General features: G+C 42.1%; 1 protein-coding gene across 1 annotated transcript in view; it reads right to left on the bottom strand.

Annotated features, from left to right (window-relative positions):
• The window catches only part of tbx4 (T-box transcription factor 4), an 89,840-nt gene that overhangs the window by 37,741 nt on the left and 24,542 nt on the right, over positions 1 to 27,557 (bottom strand). Inside the window, exons 3-4 of the mRNA XM_073052897.1 lie at positions 1,933 to 2,052; positions 963 to 1,110 (exon numbers count right to left, since the gene is read on the bottom strand). Coding sequence (XP_072908998.1) covers positions 963 to 1,110; positions 1,933 to 2,052 — 268 coding nt within the window. The remainder of the gene's footprint in view (positions 1 to 962; positions 1,111 to 1,932; positions 2,053 to 27,557) is intronic.

The raw sequence follows: 27,557 nt of genomic DNA, 5'->3' as shown, positions 1-27,557 counted from the left end.
TAAGTTATAATTGAAGTAAAGTAAATTAAACATTACACACACACTAATGTTGTGGGGTGATTTCATGGTGTAAGAGCACACACATTGAAAATTGCTTCTGCATACAATTGTATTGATAGAAAGTCCATTCCAATTCCATTAGTAGAATTACAAGATACAGCTTCCTAATATAAATTGCCTGTGATAATATCACTTTAAGTGAATGTGCAAAGGAAAGGCAGAATTGGAAAGGTGATGGAACTTCTGATATGAAACATTAGAGGTTGTATTAAGGAATTACCTTTTATTTATTAAGGAGAGTCTAACTATAACCATTGAGATCGAAGACAGGGTCAAGATTATGGACTTGATACAATGGCCTGAATTATACATTTAAAATGTATAATGTATGTGGAGATTCCATGATTGATGATGACCATGGCTGAATGGATAGTGTTGTCACCTGGGTCACTCTTAGCTGAGTCAATTTGGCCTGAGCATGTACTTGGTGTTTTAACGGGACACCACAATGTGGAAGTTCTGGGCTTCAGCTAAGAAGTTAAACACCATCACCCCTCTCAGGTAAAAGGTCTACTGCACTTCGAAGGGTTTCTTTCTGGCCTTTTGGTCAATTTCAATATCACTGAAAAAGTTTATCTGATTGCTGCCATGTTACTGTTTGTGGGATCACGCTGTGCACCAATTTACATTGAAGCAATAATCTTTCTTTAAAGGTGCCCCATTGGCAGCAAAGCATCTTGAAAATGTGAAAGGTGCTCTTTTAATTGAGTTGTTAGATGCCTTAGCAGCCAATGAAAGAACTGATAACAATGTTGTAAGAATATAGGCCGCTCCCACCCCAACAGCAGCCTGGGTAAGGACATTACGATTTGATGTTGGAGACAAGGTAGGGGCACGTCTGAGGGGAATTGGCCATGCCTTTACAGGTATCTGTATTAATTAACTGGTGACCGCTCACTTACATGTCCAAATGGGTCCAGGTGATTGTTGGTCAGCTTCAGTTTCTGGAAGGAGACGAGTTGCCGCATCCAGTGTGCTCCGGTTGCCGGGGAATCGGGATGCACGTACAGCCTCCCGGGCATGGCGGGCTCTGCCTTCCCAGCCACCATCCTGTACAAAACGAGCTGTTAAACATCCGTGCTGTAAGGTGTGTTGTGATTTTGTAGCAAAGGGTCAACATCAGAAGGAGATTGATTGGTAGAGAATTAGCAAAAACTTCAAAAGGAGATGGGAGAAGAAATTTATTCCATGCAGCATATTGGAAAATTTCTGGAATCCACTGCCTAGTCGGCAAACACAGATTCAAAGGATTTGGATAAACACTACAAAAATAAAAAGCCTAAAGGAGAAGTGTGGGTTAAAAAGGCTATAGTCAATGTGATGCCCAAGAATCATTTGTTGTTACCGCATCAGCAGAGGGCTTGGGTTTAGTTGTGGCACGGTGCCATAGCAGTCAACATAACGCCTTACAGCGCCAGCGATTGGCGTTCAATTCCTGCCGCTGCCTATAATGAGTTTGTATGTTCTCCTTGTCACCATGTGGGTTTCCTTGTGCTCCAGTTTCCTCCCACTTTCCTGAAACATCTGGGTTGTAGGCATACTATGTTAGCTCTGAAGCACGGTGATATTTGTGAGCTACCCCCTGCACACCCTTGGACTGTGATGGTCATGTGGAAACTTCACATTTCACTGTATGTTTCAATATACATGTGACAAGAAAGGTTAATCTTTAAATATTTCCTTGGTCAAATAGCCACGTGCATAATGGAATGAATGTGCTCCTTCTGTGAGTGTGATTTGGTGATTTCTAAGGGCAGTTTCTGTGTTAAACCACGGCTTCCCCGGCCCACAAACCGGAATGGAGAGCCTGTCCCTATACTAGGTGCCTATTGGTACATAATGAACTGGACGCCTGAAGTTTCATACACTTACCATTTGTTATCACAGAACTTATAACGATGGTCATCTGCAGGAACAATGTCGATCAGCAGAATGTACTTGGTTTTCGGATTCATCCCTGTAACTTTCACCTTGTAACTTGGAAACATTCGCCTGAAGAGAGGCAGAAACAGGGAAGTTACTAAATGATGCTAGAGCATCTATCCCAATGTGCCGAAACAGCTTATTCATTGCTGCTAGGTCAAACTTTCCAAATTCACTGTGCAATATCTTTTTTACCACACCACTGTATCACTTCAAGAAGACAGTTCATCACACCTCCTCAAGGGTAATTAGGGATCAGTAGTAAACATTGGCCTTGCTAGTCCCATTCACATCCCGAGGATAAATTTTTAAAAAGATTTATAATTGATGCTGTTACGCCTGTGCCCAACTCTGAGGGGCCGAGGGGTGCAGAGTGGCCCCCTCCTTTTTGAGAATCGCAGGATCACTATTGATTCGGGTCAGGAGACCCAGGAAATGAGAGAAAGACATGCAGAATCCACAAAGGGGTTTGAAATGTCCTGGCCCTCAGCAATACAAAGCAACGGGAAGCGGCCATTGTCTCTTGGAGACGGAATTGTGTATTGAGTACTGTGCTTCGTGGAAGCCCTCAGGCAAACGTGGGCTGGTTGGGGGATGGCATCATTCCACCCTGATTGACATCTGAGACCCCGTGAGTGGGGATAAAAGAGGGTCTGGGGAACGGCCCCTTGAGACGCACCAGAAGAAACGTTAGAAATCCTGTAACAGCGAAATAGCGAAAGCCGGTGGAAAGCCCAAGTGCATCCTTTTCCATTTGCCTCGGAATTGGTGGGCCTTACCATGGAAGAACGGCTTTAGCTAAACCAAAGGAGAAATCAGCCCTAACGACTTTCGAAGGATTGACATCATAAAAGGAACGGGCAAGTTTTAAACTCTCTCTCTTGACCCCAACCAAAGGCTGCAGCCTGCAGCTTGAATGAACTTGAGTGACTTTTATATTTCCATCGGACAATACATTATCCCCTAGACAACGATAGAGTTATTTCTTATTGATTATTATTATACCCGCGCTTTTAGATTTAGTATTGACGACGTATATTATCTGTATGGTTGCATTGATATTATTTTTGTGTATTTTTATCAATAAATACTGTTAAAAATAGTACCATCAGACTTCAACGGACCTCTCTATCTTTGCTGGTAAGTGACCCAGTTACGGGGTTCGTAACAACGCTATGAAAGAAATAAGCTGTTATACACTCAGTGGCCAGTTTATTAGGTATATCTGTTTGTTAATGCAAATATCTAATCAACCACCCATGCAACAGCATGGTCAAGAGGATAATTTGTTGTTCAGACCAAGCATCAGAATAGGGAAGAAATGGGATCTGAATGACTTTGACTATGAGTGATTGTTGGTGCCAGATGGGGTGGATTGAGTAACTCAGAAACTGATGATCTCCTGGAATTTTCACTCACAACATCTCTAGAGTTTGCAGAGAATGGTGTGAAAAATTAAAAAAAATCCAGTGAGCAGCGGTTCTGCAGGAGGAAATGCCTTGTTAATGAGAGAGGTCAGAGGAGAATGGCCGGACGGGTTCAAGCTGACAGTAATGCAACAGTAACTCAAATAACCACATGTTACAGCAGTGGTGTGCAGAAGAGCACCTGTGAATGAACAACACATCAAACCTTGAAATAGATAGACTATAGCTGCAGAAAGCCATGAACATACACTTAGTGCCCCCGAGTGTATTTTGAGGATAACTTGTATACCCTAACAATTCATTCTGTTAAATTTAGAAGACTTTCTGTAATAGCACTGCTTAACTCAATTATGTGTTTACAGGGTGGGTAGAGAGAAATTATTTTCCCTGGGAAGGAGTCCAAAACAAGTGGGGAGAGGGAATCACCTTAAAGCTAAGATCAGGTAATATCTTCACACAGAGAGATGTAAAGTGTGGATCTCTCTTCCCCAATTAGCAGTTGGAGGGTTCACTTTAAAAATATAAAGAATGGATTGAATTGATTTGTTAAATAAGGATATTAAGAATTATGTAACCAAAGAGGGCAAATACAGATTAAGAAATCACAGATCAATCACGATCTATTATATTCGCAGAACAGGTTTAAGGACTGACTATAGTAGCGATTCTCTTCTTATATCCCATCTTAAATTTATCCTAAATCTGGGGTAGCACTGTAGCATAATGCTATTACAGTGCCTGCAACTCAATTTCAGTTCCACAGCTGTCTGTAAAGAGTTTGTACGTTCTCCCTGTGACCACATGAGTTTCCTCTGGATATTCCGATTTCCTTCCACATTCCAAAGCCGTACGGGTTAGTAGGCTAATTGGTCACATGGGTGTAATTGAGTGGCACAGGTTCATTGAGCTGGAAGGGCCTGTTACCATGCTGTATCTCTAAATAAATAAAACTAAATGATTTGAGTGATGTTAATTGTTAAACACTTAATGATAATTTTTCACATTCAGTTTTGTTGAGATATTTAACCCATTCAAACAATCAGGTCATCTCTCACAGTAAAATAATCTCTTGTGGTTTCCTCCACAATTAATTGTGGCTCACGGAGGGTATGAGATGTGGCATTTTATTTAGACTTGTATCTCTAAAAGTTTACGTTCCTGTTTGTCCTTCAGCGGTATCTGACAGGTAACAAGCATTTGCAGCATTAGTGTCCATTAGTGACCCTCTCGTGGTCAAATGTTTTCAGAGTTCCTGCAAATAGCAGATTCAGTCACAGGGCTGAAGTCATTCTTGAACAAGAAGGCAGCACTTTGAAAATGAGCAAATGGCTGAAAGAAATGACTGTCCAGAAAGAAAAACATAATTTTTGAGAATCCCTGGATATTCAAAGATCATAGAACATTACAGTACAGTACAGGCCATCAGCCCATGATGTTGTGCCAATCTTTTAGCCTACTCTAAGATCAATTTAACCCTTCCCCCCTACAACGCCCTCCATTTTTTGATCATTTATGTGCCCATCTAAGAGTTTCTCAAATGTCTTTAATATATCTCCATCTACCACCACCCCTGGCATCTAGTAGTTAGTTACGTATTTTGGAGTCCAATGACTGATGCAGGAAATGTAGCAACTAATTTGCACATAACAAGATTCCACAAACTATGAAGCTTGTTATGAAAGTGATGGTGGTCACGTGATAAATACTGACCAGGACCTTGGGGAGAAGCCCTTGTGCTTTGGAAAGATGCCGTGGGACCTTCCATGCAAGTGGAGAAGCTAATATCTTCTCCAAGAACTGCATCAGCAGTGTTGCTGTGCTCCCTCAGCACTGGTGCTGCGAAGCCGTTCCTAAATATGTGCTCACATCTTGTGATGCAGGATGAGGAATACAACGCCTGACTCAGAAGCAGAAGAGCTCGAGGAAGCAAGTGCAGAATTGAAGCCAGGGGATTACAAAAGGTCAAGGAAAGAAAGAACTTGAATGGGTGCAGGATTTATAAAGTGAAGCAGAAGGTGGTGAGGCAGAGGAGGTGGGGATGGGAAGAAGACGAAGGGGAGGCCACGAGTGGGGGCAGTTAATGAGATGGATCATCAGAGAGGGCGTCATCCTGACCAGGATTTATTACCCTTGGCTTCTGGAAAATAATTTGTTGCTCAGCCCACATGCCTGAAGTTAGCAGCTAAAGTAGCCTGGCCTTATAAATTTTAAGTGCTTTTTTAATGGCCATAAAAAGAGTCGAGACATGTGAAATTCATATTGTTGACATATCTGGACATTCTTAAGTGGGTTCACACAGAACTCAAGTAGCAGAATTATAGTCCACTAAAGTAGCTGAACGTATCAGAGCTTTACCAGAATGGCAATGTTTTTCAAGCTTGAGGAGGAGAACTTGCTGCCCAACTGACCTCCTGATCCCTGGTTTTCATTTTCAGATTTTTATTAATGTCCTCATGGGATTTTTAACTGTCTGAGACCTGCTGCGATTTTTCTGGACCTTGTCATTGTATACGACATGTTTGAAATGTTTCAGCTTATATGTGGGGAATGCAATTAATAAAAATGTTTTATGTGGTTGTTTCAAACACCCTCCATTTCTTCTTTTCACAATGTGTTTTCACTGAACAGTTGATTATTTTGATACGGGGATTGTTGTATGACAGAACACCAGAGATAAGTTGCTGTTAAATGTTTTCATAACATTGGAGTTGTCCCCCTCCTCACCACTGTTCTTGATGAGTCGCATGTATGCATGCAGCAGGTCACTCTGCAAAACATCCCACAATCTTTCACCCTTTCACTGTTTAGTCCTGACAAATGTGTTTTAGAGTAAACTGCCTGTAAGTATCAGAGCCCATTTTCTGACTGTCACCACTCTCTGCTCTCAATGAAGCTGTTCTGTCACCGTACACCAGTGCAAATGCTGTTAATCTGACTGTCACCACCCACCAGAGTGGGGAGTCAATGCTGGTATACCACTGGTATCAATGATGTTCGACTGTCATCAGCCAATGCATTTATTCCCATTGTCACCTCCATAGATGCCAATTGTGTTGTTCCAACCGTCACCACCCGCCAATGTGACTGGAGTTTTTCCACTGTCAGTAGTAGTTTTTGACCATTATCACCTGTCAGTGTTTATCCCTCACTACCTACCTGTGTCACTGTAATATTCTGATGGTCAATGTTCAACCACCGTAGCCTGTCAGTGTCAATGAAATGTCCTGACTGTATCTGATACTAAACTGATGCACCATTGACCTGTCCAATGAATGTTATAAGAGGTTACAGCAATATGAGAAGAAAATCATAGAGAGTGCAACCAATATGAGTGAAAATGAGAATAACAACCTTGCATTCTGACATCCAGTGGTATCTCTACATGGGTGACCATGGTAGCACAACGGTTATGGCACCAGTGATCACCAAATGGAGTTCAATTTCCTACCGCTGTATGTAAAGAATTTGGTTATTGATCAGATGGAAAATTTGATCATAAGAATATACATAGGACCAGAATTAGGCCTTTCAGTCTGTCGAGTCTGCTCCGTAATGGCAAATTAAATTTAATCCCAGCAACTACGAGGTGATGCATTTTGGAAATGCCGAGTCTTTTTCCAAACAAGGGGTTCTAAAAGCAAGAGGACATAAGTTTAAGATCAGAGGCCAGAGATTTAAAAGGGACATCAGGGGCATCTTCTTCACGCTAAGGGTGTATTTGCAATGAGCTGCCAGGAATAACGGTTGAGTTGGGTACAATAACAACGTTTAAAACGTTTAAACGTTTAAAAACAATAAAAGAGGGTTCGAGGCTATGGGCCAAATGTAGGTAGATGAGATTCGTTCACTGGGCCAACATAGTCGGCATGAGCGAGATGGGCTGAGTGGCCTGCTTCCATGCTTTATGACTCTATGACCTGATGATTCGGATGGACAGAGATAACCAACCGTCTGATAACGTGCTCTATGACCCAGCTAAATTCTGATCTTTATTCCACTTATAGATGAGATTTTGTTCTTCCCAAATTGAAAGCCATTGATCTAGTTACACTTCTCCAAATTAACAATTCAATTACAACTTGGCTGGAGTTCTCCTGTTGCTACTAGTAGAGAAACAAGATTATGGGAAGCAAATATCAACTGAGATGAAAACGTTACATCTAATCATGTGTCTTTCACAACAGCATTGCCAGGTTGATTTTTCCAAGCGGTGGGATTTCACCCAGAAATCCAGGCTAGCTTGTTCGACTCTAGGAAATGTTAGTTTTCACGTTCATCGCACTAAGAAGAACAGCACCAAGTGACCACACATCAGTGCAGTAGTCACTGAAGGAGTGCAGAAGTACATCTAAAGATACAGAATTGCATTTTGTTTGGGGTGTAAACCTGGCAGGAGACTGGCCACACATTATAAACCCCATTTCCTGCCCACATCTTCTGAGCTTCTAATACCGTTTCCCATTACTGCACAACACCCCAAGAAAATATGACACCTCTACAGCCAGCACCTCCAGCAGCCTCCCCACCCTGCACCCACCCCGCTAATACTCTTAAGGAAGGAGTTACAGGAGCCTCAGTTCCCACACCACCAGGTTCAGGAACAATTACTACCCCTCAACCATTGTGTTCCTGAACTGTGTGGATAACTTCACTCACCTCAGCACTGAACTGAGTCACAACCTACAGACTCACTTTCAGGGTCTCTACAATTCATGTTCTCAGTATTATATATTGTTTGTTTATTTAGCTTTGCAATTGCACAGTTTGTCTCCTTCTGCACATTGGCTATTTGTCCATCTTTGTTAGTGTGTAGTTTTTCATTGATTGAGTTGTGCTTCTTTGTATCTACTGTGAACGCCCACGAACTTTGTGTACATACTTTGATAATAAATTTACTTTGAACTTTGAATTTTGAAAGTATTCTTTGGAAACTTTAATTTTAGCCTCTGTAGCAAAATCTAAAACATTGCCGAACTCCCTCATTATTAAACCATCCTACATTTTGTCTGCAGGCAAGACACAAAGGAACTCAGTGGGTGAGGCATCATCCCAGTCCTCTTGAAGAGCTCAACTTGGTTGTATCATGGCCTGATACGGAAGCATCAATGCCCTTGTACGGAAAAGCCTAGTGGATACGGCCCAGTCCATCACAGGCAAAACCCTCCCTCCTCACCTTTGAGCATATCTATACTGAGTGTTAACACAGGAAAACAGCATCAAGGACCCTCACCATCCAGGTCATGCTCTCTTCTCACTGCTGTGATCAGGAAGAAGGTACAGGAGCCTCAGATCCTGCATCACCAGGTCAGGAACAGTTATTACTCCTCAACCATCAGGCTGTTGAACCAGAGGGGATAACTTCACTCATCCCATCACTAAACTGTTCCCACAACTTATGTTCTCACCTTCAAGGACTCTTCATCTCATGTTCTCAATATTTATTGCTTATTTATTTATTTTTTCTTCTTTGTACATTGGTTGTTGTCCGTCCTGTTGGGTACAATCTTTAATTGATTCATTGACAAGAAAATGAATGTCGGGGTTGTATATGGTGACATGTATAGTATGTACTTTGGTAATAAATGTATTTTGAACTTTCACTGTCCATTTCCACCCTTTGATGCTGCCTGACCTGCTGAGTTCCTCCAGCTCCTTTGTGTGTTGCTTCAAATTTCCAGTATCTGCAGTCTCCTGGTATGTCACCAAAGTCCCTCGCAAATTTCTGCAGATGTACCATGGACAGCATTCTGATTGGTTGCATCACTGTCTGATACGGAGGTGGCATTACACAGGATCAGAAAAAGCTGAAGATGGTAGCATACTGCTTTTACACTGCCAGTGATCCAACTTCAATTCTGGCACTCTCTGTAAGGAGTGTTTACATCCTCCAGGTACTTCCGTTTCCCTTTCACATTCCAAAGACATACGGTTAGTGTTAGTGAGTTGTGGACATGCTATGTTGGCATCAGAAGTATGGCAAAAACTTGCGAGTGTCCAGCATGATCCTCGCTGATTTGATTTGACTCTCACAATAGCATTTCACTACATGTTTCAGTAACTCAATGTACATGTCACAAATAAAGCTAATCTTTAATTTTTAGATGTTATTCTAATCCTAGGGAAACATTCAGAACAAAAGTTAGTGTGCTCTAGGACATTCTGTTTCTTGTACACATGAACGGTAATTTGCTAAAGATATCAATGTATTGACTACAGGAGTTGGAATGTTATACTGAGGTTCTGTAAGATGTTGGTGAGGACTAATCTGGAGTATTGTGTGCAGCTCTGGTCACCTACCTACAGGGAAGGTACCAGTTGAAAAATTGAAAGAGTGCAGCAAAAATTTACAAAGTTGTTGCTGAGACTCAGGAACCTAAGTTATAGGGGAAGATTGAATAGTTTATGACTTCATTCTCCAGAATGTGGAAGAATGACAGTGGTATACAAAATTATGAGGAGTAATAATAGGGTAAATACAAACCGACTTTTTTCCCTGAGGTTGGGTGAGACTAGAAGTAGAGGTCATGGGTTAAGGGTAAAAAGTGTAATGTTTAAGGGGAACATGAGGGTGAGCTTCTTTACTCGGAGGATGGTGAGAGTGTGGAGCTTGCTGCCAGTGGAAGGGGTGGATGTGGGCTCAATTTAAGAGAAATTTGGACATGGATGGGAGGAGCACAGAGAGCTAAGATCCAGGTGTGGGTTGATGGGACAGGGCAGAATAATAGTTCAGCATGGACTAAATTGGCTGAGCTGCCTAATTCTGTGCCAATTTTCTCCATGGCTCTATCACTCCACTAGCATCCATCTACCAATGGCCAGTTAGATATTCGAAGAAGACCATCTCATTTAGAGCCTTCACAAATTCAGATTTTCAAAGTGATTTTATAGAAAATGAAGTACTTTTTCAAGAAAAATCTCTCCTGTAATACAGCAAGCATAGCAGAGAATTTGCTTAACAGCAAGCTCCCATAAATAACAATGTGATTATGGCTGGATAATACATCTCAGTCGTGTTGACAAAATGATATATAACGTAACCTGGAATTGAAATAATATCTCTTACAATTAAATCAGAATCCAGACATAGTTGTTTAAAATCTCATCCAAAATTTGTCATCTCTGATTATGCAGCTCTCCCTTGGCATGGGCTGGGAATGTCAGGTTTGCGTTCTGAAAGTCTGGTCTCTGGAACAGAACTTGAACTGAGGACCCCCAACAGAGCCAAGCATGCTGGCCACTGAAGAGGAAGGAATATTTGAATTACATTGCTGAGTATTTATCATTATTTAGCTACACAAATCACACAGTAGAGTGGAATAGGCACCTTTTGGATAAGTTAACTCATTGCTTTTAAAAGCTGTGTTATTTTATGGCATTGCTCTGGTTGCTCTTAGAGCTGCTTTACTTTTAGTGCTTTGTGATAGATTTTTACTTTAAAAAATGCTTTAGACAAGATCAAAGACAGGGGTGCCTGACAGAGGCTGCTCCTCTCTTAAGTGTATAAATGTTTTAGGTCTCTGCGTCCCCTTATCATGTCTTCCACCAGTCCTTCTGCTGCTGTGTATACAGTGAAGACCATTCACTTTGAAGTGCTGGATTAGAGTCCACCAGAGGCAGTTCTTGTAATAACAAACAATACCAGTTCAATGGGAGTTCTTGGTCTTGTCCGATGTTAATTTTTCAAATCCAGCCTCACTATCACTAGCACAAACACAAGAAGTGAAGTCTCTAGACGTGAGGAGGTGTCGTCTGCAGCCATGTTAACCTGGTGTCAAGTGTGTAGACAAGGTGCTTTTTGTGCTCTGTGGCCATCTGTAAGGCTGAAAAGTGAATTATTTTCCAATTTCTGACAGGGCACCAGTTCCCAAGTTCATGCCTTTGCTTGTGAGCCTCACGTGCTTTCAGGCTTTGTTACAGCTTTTCCAATTACCACTGCCTCACCCCTCCCCAACCACCATACTTCCAACCCCCCCCCCCCCCCATTGGCACTCATCCTGAATCATTCCCCTAACCCAATGGTGAGAAGACACCAAAGTAACTGGACCCCTCACATCTGTTAACAAGATCTGAGAGTATCTGTTGAGAGCTTGCTGTCTTCATCCTCTGTGCTTTTCTTCCTCATAGTTTGGGCAAATATTTGAAACGTCCATTGAGGCAACTGGAAGTTGGCAGTGAGGATCTCATGTTCAGATTATCAGCTGTCTGTCTGTCCTTGTAGAAGGATGAAAATGGTCATGCTTCCAATTTATCATACTAGGAACTTATTTAATAGATTTATAACAGCAGGGTAGAATCTGTCCTTGAGTCTAGCCACAGTGCTTTCAGGCTTTTGTATCTTCTTCCCAACGGAAGAGGGGAGAAGGGCAAATGTCCAGGGTGGGTGGCCAGTGCATACAGTATTTTTTCCAACTCACAATAGATGTCAGCAATGGAAGTCAAAGAGTTAAGCACTACATTACATTCTTCTTTTGGGGGGATTCTCATTGGTAACAAAAGTGTTATTATCCATGTGGTGAGCGCTGCTTCCATCTGAGCCTGCAGTAATGATGCTCCCCTCCTCCACTCCTCCATCCTCAGTAATAGAAAAGCTAGTTTCCTTCCTGGGAAGCCTTGTCTCCGACTCCAGAGCCAGACAGAACTTTTCCTGGTAAATGACACCCACAAAGTGTGGGACTGCATCAGGAAAATGTATCCAGCACTTCCCAGCCCTCCTCTGGGGATCAAATGTAGAACTTTCGACAGTCTTAATCCCCTTCCGTTACCGATCAAGATAATTAATTCTGTAAGCTGCTTAGCCAGGAGTAAAACATACTCCCTCCAACCTATCAACTGATGTTTAATGGAGTTAACTTCAAATAAATCCTCATCTGACCCAAATATCACTCTAGCCCAAGTTTAAGTTCTGTTCTACCATGCCTAGACACAGAATATAGAACACACAGCACTGTACAGGCCCTTCAGCCCAGGATGTCGTGTCGACCTTTTAACCTACTTCAAGATCAATCTAGCTGTGTGGCAGCATAATAGTAAGGCACTCCTAATGTGGTATTCTTATACATCTTGCAATCCAAGAACAAAAATATAACAAATCAGCTCAAATATATTATCTTAAAAATTCCCAGAAAAAAAATTGAATCAATAAATTAATTGGAAAAGACTAACATTTTGTTGAAGGCCTTTTGAAGGTTTTAGTTATCTTGTAGGGTAGCGTAATTGGGGGAAATGTACATAATTCACAATCACTGACATTGAGTTGGGGTTTCACTTTAAGAGGCTGGTCTGATGTGATGATGTTATTATGTAAAGATTTTCAGCGTGCTTCTGTGTTTGGGTTTGGAGTTCAACAAAATATGTTATGTGTTTCATTAAACATAAAACACCTCACATCACTTTATTTGTGAAAACCTACATTGGTTTCCCCAATGCACTAGAACGACTCAAGAGTTATTGAAAATGTTGGCCAATGCAGTCGCTTTGAAACAGCCGGAGTTTTGGGAGCAAAATGCCATCGCTTGGTTTGTACAAGCTGAGGCCGAGTTTGCTCTGCGAGAAATCACTGCCGACGGCACCAAGTATCGCTCTGCAAGAGTGGTGAGTCTGTTTGAACACCCACCTGAACACAAGAAATACCAAACGCTGAAAACTCACCTTTTACAGACTTTTGGGCTAACAGAGCCTGAGCACACCCAACAGTTGCTCTCCTTACATGGTCTCAGCAACGCTAGGCCTTCAGAGCTAATGGACCACATGCTGTTTCTTCTGGGACATCAGCATCCTTGTTTTATTTTTGAGGAACTCTTCATGCAACAAATGCCTGATCAAGTTTGCATAGCCCACACAAATGCACCTCTGAGGGACTACAGGGAGCTTGCTAAAATGGCTGATAGTCTGCACTCAGCTAGGCAGCGGTATATCATTCCTCCTTTCTCTAACTCAATAAACCCGGTCAGCAAGGCTCCCAACAAAAGGACGCCCATGGTTGCGAAACAGATAACACTGGGCCTGAGTTTTTACCATGCTCACTTTGGTAAGAACACTAGGAACTGGCAACTGCCTTGTAGCTCCGATAGTGGCAGTGAACACAATGGTCACCTACTGTTCAGTGCAGACTCCCTTTCAGGGCGACGTTTCCTGTGCGACACGGGTGCTCAAGTGAGCGTGCTGCCAGCATCATTTGTTGATGTGAAGGCATAGAGCAATGAAACCTCACTGGAGGCCACCAACGGCAGCAAAATCCTGACTTATGGGACACGGTGGGTGACACTCTGCTTCAGTGAGTGATGTTACACATGGGACTTCGTCCTGGCCAAAATGGCTAGACCTCAGCTTAGTGCAGATTTCCTGTGTGCCCAAGGACTGTTAGTCGATCTTAAGAACTGCTAGCTTGTGGATGTCAAGTCATTACCTTGCTCCTCCAGTAGGTTCCCTGGCAAGTGCATGCAGCACCACATGTGAGTTTACTTGACTGCTGGGCAAATTCCCAAACCTCACCAAGCCCACATTCTCCACTACAATCACAAAACACGGGGTCAAGCATCACATTTCTATAACGGGCCTGCCAGAGTCTCTGCACGAAGGCTGAACACAAAAAAGATGGCAATTCCGAAGGCTGAGTTTGCCAACGTGGAAAAACTTGGCATTGTATGCCAGTCGAATAGCCCCTGAGTTTCACCCCTCCTTATGGTCCCTAAGTCCATTGGTGGTTGCCCTCTGTGTGGTGATTACTGATGCATTAATGAGGCCCCAACTCCTGATCATTACCCAATCCCACACTTAAGACCATAAGATATAGGAGCAGAATTAAGCCATTTGGCCCATTTCGTTTGCTTTGCTATTTCATCATGGCTGATCCAATTTTCCTGTCAGTCCAAATCTCCTGCCTTCTCCCCATATCCCATCATGCCCTGACCAATCAAGAATCTGTTAACCTCTGCCTTAAATATACATAAAGGCTTGGCCTTCACAGCTGACTGTGGCATCAAATTCCACAGATTCACCAATCTCAGGCTCAAGAACTTCCTCCTCATCTCCCTTGTAAAAGGAAACTCCCCTATTCTGAGACTCTGTCCCCTGGTTTTAGACTCTTACACCATAGGAAACATCTGCTCCACATCCACTCTATCAAAACTTCTCACCATTGGATAGGTTTCACCCCTCATTCTTCTGAATGCCAATGAATACAAACCCAGAGCCTTTGAACGCTCTTCATATGACAAGCTATTCAATCCTGGAATCATTTTCGTGAACCTCCTTTGAACCCTCTCCAGTTTCAGCACATCCTTTCTAGGATAAGGAGCCTAAACCACTCACAATACTCCGAGTGAGGCTTCACCCTCACTTGTAAAGTCTCAACATTGCATTCTGGCTTTTATATTCTAGTCCTCTTGAAATGAATGCTAACATTCCACTTGAGTTCCTCACCACAGACTCAACCTGCAAATTAACCTTTAGGGAATCTTGCACGCGGACTCCAATTCCCTTTGCACCTCAGTTTATTTGTATCTTCCCTCCATTTACAAAATAGTCAACCCTTTCATTTCTTCTATCAAAGTGCAGAACTATACCCTTCCCAACACTGTATTCCATCTGCCATTTCTTTGCCCATTTTCCTAATCTGTTTGTCCTTCTATAGCCTCTCTACTTCCTCAAAACAACCTGCCCTTCCACCTATCTTCATATTGTCTGCAAACTTTGCAACAAAGCCATCAATCACATCATCCAAATCATTAACATATAACGTAAAAAGAAGCGGCCTCAACACAGACCCCTGTGGAACACCACTGATCACTGCAGCCAGCCAGAAAAGGCCCCTTTTATTCCCACTCTTTGCCTCCTGCCAATAAGCCACTGTTTTATCTGTGCTAGAATCTTTTCTGTAATACCATGGGCTCATAGCTTGTTAAGCAGCCTCATCTGTGGCACCTTGTCAAAGGGCTTCTGAAAATCCAAGTACACAATATCAACCAAGTCTCCTTTGCCTATCCTGCTGGTTATTTCTTCAAAGAATTCCAACAGACTTGTCACCGAATATTTTGCCTTAAGGAAACTATACTGACTACAGCCTATTTTATCACATTCCTCCAAGTACCTTGAGATGTCATCCTTAATAATTGACTCCAACATCTTCTTAACCACTGAGGTCAGACTAACTGGCCTATAGTTTCTTTTCTTCTGTCTCTGTCACTGCTTGAAGAGTGGAGTGACATTTGCAATTTTCCAGTCTTCCAGATCCATTTCAGAATCTAGTGATTCTTAAAAGATCATTACTAATGCCTCCATATCACTTCAGCCACCTTTTTAAGAATTCTAGGATGTACACTACCTGGTACAGATGACTTATCTACCTTCAGACCTTTCAGTTTCGCAAGAACCATCTCCCTAGTAATGATAACATCACACTCTTCATGCCTCCTGACACCTGGAACTTCCACAATACTGCTAGTGTCTTTCACCCTGAAAACTGATGCAAAATATCTATTCAGTTTGTCCGCCATTTCGTTGTCCCCCATTTCTAACTCTCCAGCATCATTTTCCAGTGTGCTGCTATCCACTCTCACCTCTCTTTTACACTTTATGTACCTGAAGAAACTTTTGGTATCTTCTTTAACATTATTGTCTAGCTTACTTTCATGTTCCATCTTTACTTTCTTAATTACTTTTTAGTTGTTTGCTTTATAAAAGCTTCTTAATCCTCTAACTTCCCACTAATTTTTGCTCTATTATATGCCCTCTCTGGCTTTTATGTTGGCTTTGATTTCTCTTGTTAGCCACAGTTGTGTCATCTTTCCTTTGCAAAATGTCTTACTCTTTGGGATGTATACATCCTGTGCCTTCTGAATTGCTTCCAGAAATACCAGCTATTGTTGCTCTGCCATCATTCCTGCCAGTATTCTAATCAATTCTAGGCAACTCCTCTCTCATGCCTCTGTAATTCCCTTTACTCCACTGTAATACTGATACATCTGACTTTAGCTTCTCCTTCTCAAATTTTAGGGGGAGTTTGATCATATTATGATCACTTGCCCGTAAGGGTTCTCTTACCTTATGGTCTCCAATCAATTCTGCTTCATGGCACACCACCCTATCAGAATAGCTGATCTTCTAGTCTGCTCATCATGAGCTGTTGTAAAAATGCATCTTGTAGGCATTCTAGAAAATTCCCCCTCTTGGTGTCCAGTACTAACCTGATTTTCCCAATCTACTTGTATGTTGAAATCCCCCATCACTATCCTAACATTGCCATTTAGACATGCATCCAAGATGTTTCTGTACGTTTAGCCGGGAAGTTAATTTTTTCCAAAGTTGATCTAGTTGAGGGCTACTATCAGGTGCCTGTGTGCTCGGAGGACATTCCCCGACCAGCTGTGATCACCCCATTTGGCCTTTTTTGAGTATCTGTGCATGCCGTTTGGACTGGAAAATGCAGCAGAGACTTTCCCACAGCTGCTGGACTCTCTATTCAAAGACTCAGATTTTCTTTTTGTTTACCTGAATGACATAATTGTAGCCAGTACATCCAAATCTGAACACGTATCTCATCTCCGCACATTTTTCAAGCGCTTAAGCCAACACAGGTTGATTATTAACCCTGCTAAAAGCCATTTTGAGTTGTCAACCATTGACTTTCTCAGCATCACATCTCCACAGGAAACCCTCCCAGCAATGGTAGCCGCTATTATAGATTTTCCACCACCCCGCATTACAAAAAACAACAGGAGTTTAGGAATGGTAAATTTCTATCACCGCTTCCTTCCCCAAGCTGCTGAACATATGCTCCCCCTGTATAGTGTGCTTAAAGGCAATACCCCTAATCAAGTGCTTGACTGGTCAGTAGACATGACCAGGGCATTTGTTGATACCAAACAAGCTGTTTCCAACGTGACCCTACTGGCTCCCCAACACACCCATAGCCATTTCTGCTGATGCTTTAGACTATGCTGTGGGTGCTGTGCACAAACAGTTGGTCGGAGGCGTGTGGCAGCCACTTCTTCAGCTGGCAGCTCCATTTCCACGTTTGAACTGTGAGTTTCTCGGTTTATAACTGGCTATCTGCCATTTTTGTTTTCTTCTAGAGGGTCACCATTTCACTCTGTTCGTTGACCACAAACCTGTCATGCATGTGATGGCCAAAATATCAGACCCTTGGTCTGCGTGGCGGCAATGCCACTTGGCCTTCATGTCCGAATTCACGATGGTTAAACAACGTATCAAGGGGGGAAATAATGCTGTGGCTGATTGCCTCTCACAGCCAGCTGTTGAGTCCACTCACATAGAGGTTGACTATGCTAGCATGGCAGCTGATGAGGATACTGACCCAGAGGTCCAGGCTTATTGAACAGCAGTCATGGGCCTGCATTTGGCTGACATTAAGTTCAGTGAGGCTGGGGTTTCTCTCCTGTGCAATGTCTCAACTGGTCGCCCTTGCCCCATAGTGCCTGCATGCTGAAGATGGACTGTTTTTGAATCTATACCTGACCTCTTGCATCCAGTTTGAAGGCCTCACAGAAAATAGTTGCACTACAATTTGGCACAGCCTCAGAAAGGACATGCGTGATTGACTGCAGCCTGTATTGAGTGCCAGTAGGCAAAAATTAACCATCATGTTTAGGTGCCATTAGCACATTCAAGGTCGCGGTGCGATGATTTGATCATGTAAAAGTGGACCTTATTGGTCCTCTTCCCTCCTCTGGTGGTTTCATGCACCTCTTTACCATGGTGGATTGCAGCACCAGGTGGCCAGAGGTCATCCCTCTATAATCGACGACAGCCACAGCTGTGGCTCAGGTAGTCATCAGTACCTGGGTTGCTCGGTTTGGCACCCCATCTGATATTTCCTTTGACCATGGTCCCCAACTTATTTCAAACCTCTGGGCTGTGATGGTCCAGAACCTCAGCGTTAGGCTACATCCCACTCACAGTGCAATGGCCTCTGTGAGCAGTTTCACCGCTTCTTAAAGGCTGCTCTGAGGGCTTCCACAACCAATGAGTATTGGCACGATCGTCTCCCGTGGGTCCTGCTAGGGCTCAGGACAGTTCCAAAAGAGGACCTGCAGTCATCCGCGACTGAGTTGGTATACAGAAGACCATTATGAGTGCCAGGTGATTTCATTCCTAATGCCTCGACCGCCTGGCCAGCCTCTCAATAGCATTCTACCCTCTTCAGTAAATTCAATTCGTTTTCACCTATTCCTACCTCCCATCATGGCATCTTGGGTTCCCTTTGACCTACATTCCACCTCATTTGTTTTCATCCACTATGATGCACACCCACATCCCTTTAGGCCCCCAAATAATGGCCCGATCTGTGTTTTGGAAAGAGGTGAAAAGACTTTTATCATGGATAAGAGGGGTATACCTGAATGTATTTCAGTAGATTGTCTTAAACCAGCCCACCAAGATTTGGCGTATTCCACTGCCATGCCCCTGGCGTCACAACATGTCTGTACGTGTGTCAACCTCGGTCAAACCAGAGGCACCTGCTGTATCTCCATCCACGGAACGCAGGACCTGAGCCGGGTGGCTCGTCTGAGCTGATAATGCTGGTTTCAGTACATTATGGAGGGCTTGTGTAGGGTAACGTAAACAGGAGAAAGGTACATAATTCACAACCACCAACTCTGAGTTGTGGTTTCACTTTAAGAGGCTGTTTGACCTGCTGACATTATTATGTAAAGATTTTTAGTGTGCTTTTGTGTTTAGGTTTTGGAGTTCGACAAAATATGAAACAGGTTTCATTAAACATAAAACACCTCACTTTATTTTATTTATGAAAACCTACAATCTACTTTCTATTTTAACTTCACAAATTTTCAGCATCTAATATTTAGCAAGACAAAAACTGTAATGTCCACATGTATGGCATTTGTCATGATCTCAAGTGTACTGAATGTAAGATAGGGAAAGGTTGAAAAGGTTAGGACTTTATTCCCTGGAACATAGGAAGTGAGGAGAGATTTGCCAGAGGTATGCAAATTTAGGAGGGGTATAAATAGGGTAAATGCAGAAAGCTTTTTCCACTGAGGTTGGGTGAGATTAGAGCTAGAGGACATGTATTAAGGGTGAAAGGTGAAATGTTTAAGGAAAACATGAGGAGGAACTTTTTCAGTCAGACAATGGTGAGAGTGTGGAACAAGCTGCCAGTGAAAGTAATGGATAGAAGTTCAAATTCAACATTTAAAAAGTTTGAGTGAGTACATGGATGGGAAGGCTGTGGTCTGGGTTGGTGGGACTAGGCAGAACAATAGTTTGGCATGGACTAGATGGGCTGAAGGGGCTTGCTTCTAATCAATAGGGAACTGTACACAGCAAGGTCCCACATGTAGCCGTGCAGTGGTGGTCAGGTAATCTCTTATTAGTGCTGTTTGTTCTTTTGTCATAATGGTGTCAGGTGATTTTTTTCAGTTCTGAGAGGGCAGACCCTGTGTTGGTTTAACTTCTCCCCAAAAGCAGCAGGAAGGTTGAAGTGTGTCTGAAATGTTACTAAGTTCATTATTATCCACTTACATTTTTTTCCAGTTTCAATAACGGTATGAACCTGTTCAAGTTTTGATATACACAAGATTGACCACAATTACCTCATAGAATCATAGAGCATTCCTGTACAGATACAGACCCTTCAGCCCATCTAGTACATGTCAAACTATTATTCAGCCTAGTTCCATTGACCCACAACTGGACTATAGCCCTCCATTCCCCTCCCATATGTTTACTCATCCAAACATCTCTTAGGTTTTGAAGTCAAGTCTCCACCTACCACCTTCTCGGTTAATTGAATCACTGAATGATTCCACCCTGGATAATGGTGACAGGTTTTAGATCAGCCAATACCTGGGTAATTATCAAGTCTCCATGTTTTAATAAGAGTAAAGTCTGATATAATGATACAGGCCCGATGATTATTCTTTTGCCCAAAAGTTATTCTATTTCAGAATCAGGTTTAATATCACCAGCATACGTCATGAAATTTGTTGTTTTGCAGCAGCAGTACATTGCAATTCATAATAATAAAAACTATAAATTACTATAAGAAGTTATATAAAAAAGAAAATTAAATAAATAGTGTAAAAAGAGAGGGAAAAATACTGAGATATTGTTCATGGGTTCATTGTCTATCCAGAAATCTGATGGCAGAGGGGAAGACGCTGCTCCTGAAATGTTGAGTGTGTGCCTTCTGGCTCCTGTACCTCCTCCTTGATGGTAGCAATGAGAAGAGGGTGATGGGGGTCCTTAATGAGGCATCACCTTTTGAAGACATACTCGATGCTGAGGAGGCTAGTTCCCAAAATGGAGCTGGCAGAGTTTACAACTTCCTGCAGCTTTTTCCAGTCCTCTGCAGTGGCCCCTCCCCTCCATACCAGACAGTGAGGCGACCAGTTAGAAATCTATTTAAATGAGGCTTGTTCCTGTAGGCCTCTGGTATGATACTATCAGTACATGTTTGAAAATATTCTGAGAATGGATAGTTCTTCACAATTTGTTTTAATTGTTCAGAGATACAGCATGGTTACAGGCCCTTTGGGCCCAATGAGCCCGTGGCTCCCAAGTACATCCCTGTGAACAATTAACCTACTAACCCGTACGTCTATGGAATATGAGAGGAAACTGGAACAACTGGAGGAGATCCAGGCAGTCATGGAGAGAACGTGCAAAACCCTCGCAGACAGCGGCAGAATTAAACCCAGGTCACTGGTTTACAAAATAGGTTACACTAACCATTACACTACCATGCCACCTCCTATTAAAATGCTTCTTGAAATTTAAGCACTATCCATCTGTGATTACAAGAACTTTGTGGCCTGATTACGCAGGCCACAGGGCAGAAAGGTTCGAGGGCAATATCTACTCTTGGCGAATTCTGGACAGTTGATACAATTATACTTGTTATTGCTCAGTTTATGTATTTCTTTGGTAGCGGACCGATGCATTAGAATAAGGGTTAGTGCAGAACTTTCATTAGACCAGCCCTACCATTCACAGTTTTTGTCTCCAGACCTGAGGATGGATATTCTGGCTTTGACTACAGCACCGGATGGATTGACTAGATTGGTTGTGAGAGTATGAAATGAGCTGGCAGCACAAGTGGTCCATGTGAGCTCGATTTCAACACTTAAGAGAAGCTTGGATAGCACATGGATAGTCTTAATGTGGAAGGCTATGGTCCAGGTGCAGGTCGTTCGGAGTAGGCAGTTTAGTTTTAGCATGGACTAGATGGGCCAAAGGGCCCGTTTTGGTGCTGTACTCCTCTATGACTCTATGATTTGCTGGAATAAGGAGTGATTAAGTAGGATTAAGTAGAATACAAGTGAGTGGTTAATACTGTGCCTTTATTTAAAAAGGGCAGCAAGGGAACCAAGAAACTACAAGTCAGTGAGCATTACATTAGTGGTGGGAAAGTTATTGGAGGGGACAAGATCTATCTGCATTTGGAAAGGCAAAGAGTGATCGTGGATAATCAACAAGGCTATTTGTATAAGAAAGATTGTCTTGAAATTTGAGGGTTTTTTTGAAGAAGTGATTAAGAGAATTGACAAGGGAAAGGAAAAAAATTTTTTTTAACATGGACTTTAGCGAAGTTTTTGACAAGGTCTTATCGAAGAATCCCTCAAGGCAAGGTAGATAAGGTGGCTAAGAAGATGTGCAGTATACTTGCCTTCATTAGTCAAGGCAGGAAACGTGTAGTGTTTGGCAACAGCTAGAGTATTGTGAAAGTCCTGTTCACCACACTAGAGAAACACGATTGCACTGGAGATGGGAGATGGTGTAGAGGTGATTCTTAAATGGAGTATTTCAGTTATGAGGAGAGACGAAGTAGGCTGTTTATGTTCATTAGTATGAAGAGGGCTCAGAAAATATTGGTAGAGGTTTATAAAATTAGCGGCATGGATAGATAGTCAATGGGTAAGTTTACCCCTCAGCAGTTGGATTTACAGACGGGATATAGTTACAATAAGGGGTATGATATTTAAGGGGAGATTTGAGGAAGAGAGAGTTTTTGAAATCTGGAATGTACTGCCTGATTGAGTAGTTGAGCAAAGGCTCTGACAATATTTCAAGAATATTGAAATGAGCAATACAAGTGCCAAGACGTAGAATATTGTTCTGAAAATGGGATAAGTATGGAGACAGGAGCCATCAGAATTAGAGGCAGAAAGAGACTTGCTGATGACAAGTGTCAAAATCCACTTCCTGTGCTATAATTTACACATTATAAAATCATGAAAGCCTCATGCCATGAATGCAAATTGTCTTTTCCCAGGGAAAGGGGATCAAAAAGGAGAGGACAGAGATTTAAGATGAGAGGGGAAAGAATAATAGGAAACTGAAGGGGAGCTTTCTCACTCAGAGTAGTGCATGTACGGAATGAGTTGGCTGAAGTAAGTATATTAATAACAGTTAAGACAATTGGACAAGTGCCTGGATAGGAAAGGGTTAAGGGCCAAATGTGATGAGCTTAGATGAGCATTTAAGTTGGAATTGATTAGTTGGGCCAAAGGGCCTATTTGCATGCTGTGTGACTCTATGATTGACCCATACTCAAGAAAAAATAAAGCATAGAAAAGAAATTGACAGAGAAGATTCTGAAATGTTGTTGCATGTCAGTCCCTGAGCCTATGGACACTACGCCACCATCTTACTGTCTTTTTTCACTACTTATTTATTCTTGCATTCCTTATTGTAACGAACAGTATACAATTTTTCTTTAGTGTGTTGCACTGCACTGTTGCTGCAAAACAACAAATTTCACAATATATGTCAGTGATAATAAACCTGATCCTGATTCTGATTCTGATTCAATAGGAGGGTTCAGTGTTCGGTTTAATCTCTTATCAAAAACTATAGAAAGAGCAGGGGTTAACTGACAGTCTTCCTGCTGCATTACTCAGCTCTCTACTCTCCAATTCCACTTTCTGAAACTTAAGTGGAGATGCTAAAATATTTAGGTTTGGATAAAGGGGATTAAATATGAAGTAACTGCATAAGAGATCAGCCATTTAGAACCAAGAATATAAGGTCTTTGGAAACGATCTACTGTAGAAGCTTAATTTTTGATTACATTCAAAATTCAGATCGGTAAGAAGCACCGGGGAAGGTGTTTCAGGCACTAGAGGGTGAGGACCAGTATTTTTATTTTTATTTTTTTAATTAGAGATACACCACCCTCACTGGTCCTTTCAGGCCAATTGAAATCAAGCCACCCAGCTACACCCACGTGACCAATTAACCTACTAACCCGTAGATTTTTGGAATGTGGGAGGGAATTGGAGCATCGGAAGGAACCCGCAGCGTCACAGGGAGAACATACAACCTTCCTACAGACAGTGGCGGGTTATAACAGCATTATATGCTAACCACTAGACTACCATGCTGCTCTAACCAGAATGAGAGGTAGGATAAGGAACGTCAATAATGTCAAGAAACTGGGGTCATTTTCCTTAGACCTGAGGAACTAAAAGAGATTTGATTCAAAATTATGAATGGCTTTGAAAGTATAAATAAGAGCCATGGTTTCCACTGGCAGAGGATCACCAGCAAGAGGTGACAAATTTAACTTGACTGGAAAAGGGTGAAAGGTAATATTATAACTTGATGGCTGGTTATGAACTGCAATCTGCCCCCTGAAAGTGTGGTCAAACTAAAGACAATCATAATGATCAAACGGGAATTAGACAAATACATGAAAAGGAAAAATTTGCAAGATTATGGGGGAGTTGCGAAGTTTCAGCAGGAAGTGTGGGGTGGGAAAGGGATTGCAAGCACAGACATGATGGGGTGAATGGTATAGCTGTGTGTGGTAAAATTCCATAACTGGAAGTGTGTTGTTAAAAGAGGGAAGGGGAATTTGGAAACTTTTAAAGTGTAGTTTTACAAATAGCACCAAGCTTCCAGACAAAATCCTTCTGCCTTGGTTGTCAGGCGATTTCTGTTATTTTTTTGGACTTCATCAGTGTAGTGTTCTCAGCCAGGAATGCTGCTGGAAGACAAGACCCATGAGGAATGATATGTTTCAATCAGTCTTTAATCAGACTAACGTCAGGCCCTCACCTCCTTGCCATTTACTGAATCTGTCTCTGGTTGCCATCCAACCCATGGTGAAGATTGAGCATATGGGAGCCATGAGGTTTGGGCTCAAAGGCCCAAACATGTGCAGATGCACCCCACTGTGGACTGGTTTTCATTATGTCACTCCAACAGCAACAACTTATTAAATGTGCAGAATATTTTGCTTCAGATTCTTTGCATTTGAATAGCAACATGCATTTATATAACATAGAACATTACAGCACAGCACAGGCCCTTTGGCCCACAATGTTGTACCGACCGTCTAAGCTACCCCAGGACAAATCTAACCCTTCCCTCCCACATAGCCCTCCACTGTTTCCTATCATGTGGGGGGGGGGGGGGGGTCTTGGACCAGAGGGCACTGCCTCAGTACAGAAGGTGATCCTTTTAGAACAAGAATGAGGAGGAATTTCTTTAGCCATAGGATGGTGAATCTGTGGAATTCGTTGCCACAGATAGCAGCGGAGGCCAATTGGTTTCATTGGTTATATTTGAAATGTAGGTTGTTAGGTTCTTGATTAGTAAGGGCACCAAGGGTTATGAGGAGAAGGCAGGAGAATGGAACTGAATGGGATAGTAATTCAGCCATGATGGAATGGTGGAGCAGACTAATGGCCTAATTCTGCTCCTATGTCTTACAGGCTTATTTTTCTGTCATCTGTATGCTCAAGAGTTTCTTAAATGTCCCTAATGTTTCAGCCTCTACCGGCACCCCTTGTATAGCATGCTTAACATATATAGGCACTTCACAACATTATATTAGCATGCTTAACATATATAGGCACTTCACAACATTATATTGGCATGCTTAACATATATAGGCACTTCACAACATTATATTGGCATGCTTAACATATATAGGCACTTCACAACATTATATTAGCATGCTTAACATATATAGGCACTTCACCACATTATATTGGCATGCTTAACATATATAGGCACTTCACAACATTATATTAGCATGCTTAACATATATAGGCACTTCACAACATTATATTGGCATGCTTAACATATATAGGCACTTCACCACATTATATTGGCATGCTTAACATATATAGGCACTTCACAACATTATATTGGCATGCTTAACATATATAGGCACTTCACCACATTATATTGGCATGCTTAACATATATAGGCACTTCACAACATTATATTAGCATGCTTAACATATATAGGCACTTCACCACATTATATTGGCATGCTTAACATATATAGGCACTTCACAACATTATATTAGCATGCTTAACATATATAGGCACTTCACAACATTATATTGGCATGCTTAACATATATAGGCACTTCACCACATTATATTAGCTTGTTTAACATATATAGGCACTTCACAACATTATATTAGCATGTTTAACATATATAGGCACTTCACAACATTATATTAGCATGTTTAACATATATAGGCACTTCACAACATTATATTGGCATGCTTAACATATATAGGCACTTCCCAACATTATGAAGCAAAATCCACCACATATAAACATATTAGGACTGGTGACAAAAAGCTTGGTCACTGAATTAACTTTTAAAGAGCATTTTAAAGAAGGAATCGGAGGCAGAGAGACAAATAATGTCAGGATGGAAATTCCAGAGCTTAAGGTCAGGCTGCTGAAGACTTGGCTGCCAACAGAGCAGCAAATAAAAGCTGAGATATGCACAAAGCCAGAACCAAAGAAACACGAGTCATGAGAACAGGGGCAATTACTGAAATAGGGAAAAAACTGCCCTTGGAGGGATTGGAATCTAAGGAAGAGAATTTTAAAACCATTGCTAGTTGGTCTTAATCAGCAAACACATTGAGTGCACAAGGAGTTAGTGTAAGTTAGGACACACACACCACAGACACAAGAGATTCTGTAGATGCTGGATATCTTAAGTAACACACTCAAATTGCTGGAGGAACTCAGCAGGTCAGGCAGCATCAATGGAGAGGAATAAACATTTGATGTTTCTGGCCAAGACACACCATCTGGAGAATCTCTTGTAAATATAATTCTTGTCGTTTTTTTCTATTGATTTTTTTTTTAAGAAGCATGGCAGCACCTCCACTTTCTTAGAAGTTTGTGAAAATTTGGCATGTCATCTAAAACTTTGAAAACTTCTAAGCATGTGTGATGGAGAGTATATTGACTGGTTGTATCACTTCTTGGTATGGAAACACAAATGCCCTTGCCCTTGAACAAAAAGTAGTGGATACAGCCCAGTCCATCACAGGTAGAGTCCTCCCCGCCACTGAGCACATCTACACGGAGCACTGTTGCAGGAAAACAGCATCCATCACCAAGCACCCTCAACATCCAGGCCATGCTCTCTTCTCACCTCTGCCATCAGGAAGGAGGTATAGGAGCCTCAGGTCCCACACCACTGTGTTCAAGACAGTTACCAACCCCCCCCCCACCCCCCAACCATCTTCTCTTGTGACCACAAGACCATGTTGGACATAGATCATGTAAAATGCTGCAAATCCGTTCCCTTGTTTATTAGTGAGACAGACGGCAGGGGGGCTGTGTGGCCTCAGTTGTAGCAAGGACTAGGCCTCAAGTCACAGGCTTGCCTGTTGTAGCAGTTCAGGAGAAGAGTCTCCAGAGGCAGTGTAGTATGGCTGGTTTGGGGCTGGCCCCCACCTGTAGGTGCTGCCCTCCAGTGTTCAATCAGTGGAATGACAAGCTGGATTGTGCATGTGCGTGCATACACTCAATGTACCATCAGTGTACAGGCATGTCACTCAGGGGCCTGGGCTACATATTTTTTTGTGTGACAGTATGTTTACTTGCTATTTTATATGAGCCTTGTGCTGTGTATGGCTGCTGGGAATGTGTTTTGCAGAGGAACATTGTTTCATTTGGCTGTATTCATGGGTTTGCATGTATGGTTAAAGGATAATTAAACCTGAACTTGAAACTGAATTTGTTGACTTTTGCACTTTTGTTGTTTGTCTTTGTTCTGTTCAGTGGTTCATTGATTCTATTGTGTTTCTGTGAATGCCTGCAAGGAAATGAATCTCAGAGTAGGTACATGGTGACATACGTGTACTTTGAGTTTCGAACTTTGAACTTCATTCTTCAT

Source organism: Hemitrygon akajei, chromosome 8, assembly GCF_048418815.1.
Source record: "Hemitrygon akajei chromosome 8, sHemAka1.3, whole genome shotgun sequence".
NCBI lineage: Eukaryota > Metazoa > Chordata > Chondrichthyes > Myliobatiformes > Dasyatidae > Hemitrygon > Hemitrygon akajei.
The sequence above is the reverse complement of the archived record's forward strand: the minus strand, read 5'-3'. Positions and strand labels throughout refer to the sequence as shown.